Source organism: Cottoperca gobio, chromosome 9 (genome assembly GCF_900634415.1).
Source record: "Cottoperca gobio chromosome 9, fCotGob3.1, whole genome shotgun sequence".
In the NCBI taxonomy this organism is placed as follows: domain Eukaryota; kingdom Metazoa; phylum Chordata; class Actinopteri; order Perciformes; family Bovichtidae; genus Cottoperca; species Cottoperca gobio.
Genome location: NC_041363.1, coordinates 26,012,016 through 26,019,381, shown reverse-complemented (window position 1 = coordinate 26,019,381; position 7,366 = coordinate 26,012,016). Strand labels below are relative to the sequence as shown.

The window sequence follows — 7,366 nt, the reverse complement described above, 5'->3', positions numbered from 1 at the left end:
TTAAAACACACTTTTATTCATTAGTTTCCAATGAAAAGTTTCTGTTTTTATGCGTCACTGTTTTTTGTGTCTCTTTTGTGCACTTTGAAAAGTTCTACAGATGCAGTTTATAATAAGCCCCAAATGGCAACTTATTGGAGTTTTGCACATGTCATGGTTGATGAGTTGTTAAACTCAAGGTCACCGAATGAGTCAAAGGACACATTTAAAACCTGCTTTAAAAACCTCCCTCCCTCCCTCCCTCCCTCCCTCCCTCTCTCAGCAGGAGTAGCTGCTGAGTTGCAACACTTGAGAGAAACTCTTCAGATCCGCGGCTGTGTGTGTGGCGGGAAGAAGAAACGAGTTTATTTCTTTATTAAAAACAATTTAAATTAATTTAACAATGAAGGAACTCTCCCCTGAAGCATTGCTTCTGTCTTTTGCACATTTATGTTTTCTCTGTAGTTTTCTGGATGGGGCTCGCACTCAGGAGGCTGCAGGTGATGATAATGCGCTCAGGCGGGGGTTGACATGGCAACATAACGGCCAGGTTTTTAGTATCCTGAGCCGCGGCTCTCAGTACCGGCCGTCCGGTAGGAGGCAAACCGGGTCGCCCCGCCGCGGTAACCCTGTGGTCGTCCTTAGCAGCAGCAACGACACCATCCCCGCTGCGTCCCGGGCCTCCCCGCGGGTCCCCGCCACCAGCGACACTGCGCAATTACGCGCGATGATGCGTCAACAGCCGCGGCCTCAGCCGTCGCCGCCCGGCAGAGACGGAGACTCTGCCCCGGTCAGACGGGAGGACATAATGGTCGGAGACGATCCGTACAACCCGTACAAGGCTTCTAACTATTACCCTTATTATAACTACTACAACTCTTACTACAGACCCAGAGCCAGGGCTCAGCCCCGGCACGGATACGGAACCAGCTACCACCAGCATGGTGAGGAACACACTTCTTTTCCCTCCTTCCCTGCCTTAAGTTTCTGGAAATGTCCAGAACTGATTATTTTCTCTACTTATTATATCATCATATCTAGGTTATAGCCTATTAAATGTTCACTACAAGTTTCTCTTCGATTCAACGCAGGTGTTGATTTTATAGTTTATCCTCAATTAAATTGTAAACAAGTCATGAAATGCCAGGCTAATTATTCCTGTGCAGTAGCTCAATCTCTTAATTAATCTCTTATGCAGAGGTTTCATTTTGTACATATCTGTCATTAAATTCAGGACAACCTTCATATGGATTTTGATGATTGGCCCAATTCAGTTTGAACACCTTGCTCTTATTAAATAAAGCACTGAAATTCATATTCATATAGTCGCCTTTAATGTTAAACTACACACAAGCCACACAAGGCCAACTGGTCAGCAGTGATGGAGGAAGTATTCAGCTGCTTAACTTCAGTAAAATAACTAATACCACACTGACAATATTCCATTACAAGTAAAAGTCCTGCAAATAAAACCTTACTTAAGTAAAACAAATATACTATATGTATCAGTATTATCAGCAAAATGTACTTAAAGAAGCCTACTTAAAGTAAAAGTATTGATGGGGCAGTGAAATGTTCCCCGTCAGTGTGTCACTACTATATATGATGTTTGTGAACTAATATTACTGCTGCATTAATGTGCATGTTGTATTTTACTGCTGTAGATGTGTTTACCTCCTTTATATCCTGTCTGGTAGTTTAATCTAGACAATGCATCATATTCTATTAGATCATCATGTTTGTATCTTTGTCCTGTGAGAAACGCATATCTATAAAAAGAAAAACAGTTTTCAGCTTTGTGACAAGAGGATTTTTAAAGAGTTTATTATCTTAAGAAGTAGGAGAACTTTCTCAACACATAAAGAAACACTTCATTCCTTCAGTTTATCACAAACATTAAACATCAACACATCTGGAGATACATGGTTTCACTGGACAGGAAGTGGAGGAATAACTGTAATCTGTAAAGTAACTAAAGCTGTCAGACAAATGTAGTGAAAAGTACAAAATGTACCTCTGAGACGTAGTGGAGAAGAAGTATAAAGGTGCATTAAAATAGAAATTCCTAAATAAAGTACAAGTACTCTGAATTCGTACTTAAGTACTTACTTACTTAAGTACCTTGAGTAAATGTACTTAGTCGTGTCTTCTGTAAAAAACCAGCATGCCGTTTTCAATAAACTCTTCACTAACCCGAACAGCCAATCAGAGATCAGAGAGCCCTCTCTCCCTGACTGCAGTGGCTGTTCTCTCAATATGTTCTGTGTGTTGCTGTTCTTAGGTCTCCCTGATCTGGTTCCTGATTCAAACTACATCCAGATCGGCACCTACATCCAGAGAATGCCCATGTACAACCTCCGCTGTGCTGCTGAGGAGAACTGCCTCGCCTCGTAAGATAACACCGACCATCATATGTAAACTATGATTTATGGATTTAAGTGAAACTTAATGGCAGTTCTATCTGATTACACTTAGATGAAACAGTGTCCTGCAGACTTTTATCAGAAGCAGTTCACTAGAAGTGCCACTTCTATCTGAGTAGTATGTCCGAGGGAGGGATGGTTTCCCATCCTTGAACTAACCCAAACCAGACGATAACCACAAACATCCCCATAGGAACATACAGGTAATTTAGCAGACGCTCTTATCCAGATCGACTTCCATTGAACTAAGTACAGGGACAGTCTCCCTGGAGTAACTCAGGCTTAAGTACCTTGCTCAGGGTGGCAGCCTGGTATTGAACTCCCGACCTTCTAGTGTTTTGTTTGGAAGGCGTACCACTAGCCATCACCACCTTATGAGCTTTTCTGACAATCTTTAACTCAAAATGAAGTTTGTAGAAAAACACTTCATTGCCTTAAAATAGGCATGAATGAAATGGTTAATATGTATCCTTAAAACATAAATGTTTCACAATCACAGAAAACTGATTCAAACCTCGAAGTTTGTTCTTTATTTTGCTTTTTACATTTGGTTTCATTCAGGTCCCAGCTGGTTTAAAATGTTCTAATAATTAATATTCGCTGTCTCCATTCCTCTCCTTGTCTCCTTTTCTGTCCTCTCTTCTCCTTGTCTTCTTTCCTCGTCTCTTTCTCTTCTCTCCTTGTCTCCCCCCCTCCTCTCCTCTCCTCTCCTCTCCTCTCCTTGTTTCCTGTCCTCTTTGTCTCTATTCTCCTCTCGCCTCTCGCCTCTCTCCTTCTTATCTCTTCTCTCCCCTCCTCCTTGTTTCCTCTCCTCTATCCTGTCCTCTTTGCCTCTCCTCTCCCCTCTCCTCCTCTCCTCCATGTCTCCCCTCTCCTCCTCCAGCTCTGCTAGTTCTGCCCACGATTATGACACCAGAGTTTTGTTGAGGTTTCCTCAGAGGGTGAAGAACCAAGGAACAGCTGACTTCCTGCCCAGTAAACCTCGATATGCCTGGGAGTGGCACAGCTGTCATCAGTAGGTTTTGGTGTAATACGTTTTATAAGAGTGTCTTTGTTGAATAAGGTGGTTTATAAACTTTCTGTCTTTCTTGTGTTGTTGTTGTTCAGTCACTTCCACAGTATGGACGAGTTCAGCCTGTACGAGCTGCTTGATGTCCAAACTCAGAGTCAGGTAGCTGAGGGTCACAAGGCAAGCTTCTGTCTGGAGGACACGTCCTGTGACCCGGGATACTACCGTCGCTTCGCCTGCACTTCACACAGTCAGGTATAAACAAACACAACACACAGTTACACATACACACGTCTGCGTATGTCATGAGTCTATTATATTGACTTGCATTCAGTTTCTGGGGGCTTAATAAAGGTATATAATATTATTCTTCCTCATTAAAGTGTCTAAAAAATACTAAACCTATGTCAGTGTTTCCCCTAAGACAATTGTCTCCATTGTCTTGGGGGGGGCGCAGTGGAGAGGAGAGAACTAAAAATAAAAGCCGGAAACTGGTGGATTGCCTACTCCAGGTAGGGAATGAGCCCTTACCCCAAGTGAAGGAGTTCAAGTACCTCGGGGTCTTGTCCGTGAGTGAGGTGACAATGGTGCGAGAGATTGGCTGGAGAATTGGAGCAGCGGGGGCGGTATTGCATTCGCTTTACCGCACCGTTGTGACGAAAAGAGAGCTGACCCAGAAGGCAAAGCTGGGCCAAAATGTGTTTTCTCAGACGGGTGGCTGGCGTCTCCCTTAGAGATAGGGTGAGAAGCTCAGCCATCCGTGAGAGACTCGGAGTAGAGCCGCTGCTCCTTTGCGTTGAAAGGAGCCAGTTGAGGTGGTTCGGGCATCTAGTAAGGATGCCACCTGGCCGCCTCCCTAGGGAGGTGTTCCAGGCACATCCAGCTGGGAGGAGACCCCGGGGAAGACCCAGGACTCGGTGGAGAGATTATATCTCCTCACTGGCCTGGGAACGCCTCGGGATCCCCCAGTCGGAGCTGGAGGATGTGGCCCGGAGAAGGGAAGATTGGGGTTCCTTACTGGAGCTGCTGCCCCCTGCGACCCGACCCAGGATAAGAGGTGGATGATGTATGGATGACGAAGGATTTTTGTTTTCGGACGTTTAGATCCTCATTATTCAAAGAAACAAGCTGAGCAAACGTTAGCCTGAAGCTTGCAGCCGCTCTGCCCTGTGTCCGTAGAAGAAACACTGATTTTAACGCGACACGGTTTTAATCGGCGGGTCTGTTTGCTTTAGAGAGGAGGAGACCTCTGATAATAATTCTGCTCCCGGTAAAAACATCCTGAACTATGAACACTGAAGGAATGCTAACCTGGAGAAGCTGACTGCAATGAGAAACTTCCCTCGATGCCACGCTACTTCACAACCACACCAAACTTCCGTTTTGTAATTGTTTTGATTGAGAGACAGGAGACACAAGCTCACAAACAAGGGAGTGAGGAAAAGAGCCTGAAACAAGGATAGCAGGATATAGTAGAAAGGAAACGAGGAAGTAAAAGAAAAGAATAAAGCAGAACTTTTTAAAAATATGTGTATGTGTAAATTATAATATTTAAGTTATCAGAAGGACAGATAATCTATTGTTGGCTGTTTACACATATGATTTATTTCTGTATAAAACTATTGGTCATCCTAATTCTCGGTACTGGATCAACCCTGAAATGATATCTTCTCATCTGACTCTGAAGACAGAGAACAAGAGTTGAAGTGTGGCTGAGACCAGAAGTATTTAAACCCTTTTCATAGATAAAAGTCCTGCATTGAAAATGTTACTTGATTAAAAGTAACATCTGGAAAATGTGCTCAATGCAGAAATAATCCTTCTGAGATAGATATTATATCTAATGATATACCACCATTATATGTTATTACTCGTGCATTTTTGTAAAAGCAGGATTCTACTGTTGGTTGAGGTGGAACTTATTTTGAAATATAAAATAATCTTTATTTTCATTGTGGATGATCTGATGATTATTTTCTTGATTAATCTTGATTATTGTTTGGTCTGTAAAATGTAAGAAAATAAATACTGTTACATTTTTTACAATGCAACAAATATGTGTTTCATATGTTTTGTAAAGTAACTAAGTAATGAATTATTAACTATAATGCTGTCAGTTAATGTAGTGCAGTAAAAGTATAAAGTGTCATGAAATGGAACTACTCAAGTAAAGTACTGATACTTCAAATGTATACTTAACTTGAGTAAATGGGCTTAGTTACATTTCACCACTGGCTGGGATCCAAAACAGAAATGACCAATGATCAATAACAGACAGAAAAAAGCAACAACATGTTTTAACGCAAGCTATTATTTAAAATGTGATACATAGGCATGTGGCCACTTAGATATTAATATGTTTAATGTATTGGAGTGTGTTTTTGTCTGTGTGTGTTCAGGGTTTGAGTCCAGGTTGTTATGACACCTACAACGCTGACATTGACTGTCAGTGGATCGACATCACTGACGTCTCTCCTGGAAAATACATCCTCAAGGTGTGTAAGCCTGCTGAGAGTGTGAGAGTGTATGTATTTCCTTCTTGTTTGTTTGATGAAAACTGCAGTGACTGGCTGTTTTAGGAAATTACTAAGCCTTGAAAAAAAAAATGAAACTATATCTTTGTGAGTTTTTTTTTTTTTTATATTATTGTATTCAGTAGGAACCAGTGGGCTTGGAGCTGTGAGCCACAGACAGGAAGTCAGAAAGAGACGGACTAACAAATTGTCTTTTTGTGTGATGAAAAATAGAATAACACCAAACTTAACACTTCAAACTTCGGGAGTGGTGACCTCATATACTGATGACTGTTGTGTTGTCCTGACAGGTGACAGTAAATCCCCGGCAGCATGTTCCAGAGTCCAACTATAATAACAACGTCGTACGTTGTGACGTCCAGTACACCGGCACCGCCGCTCACGTCTCCGGATGCACCACGACATCGTAAGAACCGCGTTCTTCTTTGAGGTTCTAGCCGGTTGATATCACAATTAACAGTTCATTTTTTTGTCTTCACTTTTCTATCACAGAATTGAATGATAACTCCTAATATTGAACAGATCAAAGTCATGGACATCTTCTTGTTGAATTTTAACAAGTGTGACAACTCAATGAGGATTTTTGAATGTACCTGGCTCTTTCCAAAAGCTGGAGAAAGAAGAAACAAACCCTTCAACGTGTGAATTCACTGACAATTCCACTGACAGTATATGGGCCCAAACCCTTTATATCAAGCCCCTTTACTGTCTATTACACAGCCCACTAATGGAACAAATCCAGTGGTCTGTTCCCCATAGAACAACTACAAATATGTATCTGGATGAATATCTTCAATCTCTAAAACATTGTGCTTCCTTTAAATGTAACTGAAAAGAGAGAAAAGATCATATATTTTCAACCTTCCCCGTTGTGGGACTAATAAAGGATTATGTCATTTTATCTGACCTTATCTTAGGTTTAGGCTTTAATGATCAATACTTTCTATCAGTGGTTGATTTTCTTCTTTTGTTTCTTGCAGCTACTAAGATAAATTCTCCAACATGAGCTTGAAAACGAACACAAATGGAGGAAACTGGGAATGCTACAGAAGAATGAAGCTTAAAGTTACATGTAATGTAAATAATTGAATTATAAGCACATAAAAGATCTGATTGTTAGAACTGTTAGAAAACAACCAAACCAGGTTATTTTAGTCAAAATTTAGCCTTAAATCAGAGGGAGTATAACCTGATTAACAGAGCTGTATTACCTAATGATAGGCCGGTATTCATGTCTGTGAGATAAGATGTAGGTATAGGAAGGTATATTAATCCTGGTGCATCTATTTACTCCATTTCTGGACTTTAATGAGATTAGAGGTTCCGGACTGGGTTGCACCATCTATTTGTGAATACATCACTTAGTTCTCTCTAACGTCCTAATAACAAGAAACTGGTTTCAAATGAGTGATTGACTACAC

The 7,366-nt window shown here is 41.3% G+C and overlaps 1 protein-coding gene across 1 annotated transcript; it reads left to right on the top strand.

Moving 5' to 3' along the window:
- Positions 1–382: 382 nt before the first annotated feature.
- On the top strand, positions 383–6,355 carry lox (lysyl oxidase). Its single transcript, XM_029440044.1, has 6 exons — positions 383–923; positions 2,261–2,369; positions 3,286–3,417; positions 3,510–3,666; positions 5,811–5,906; positions 6,236–6,355. Exons 1-6 carry the CDS (start codon positions 383–385, stop codon positions 6,353–6,355), a joined length of 1,155 nt encoding a protein of 384 aa, XP_029295904.1.
- Positions 6,356–7,366: the final 1,011 nt, after the last annotated feature.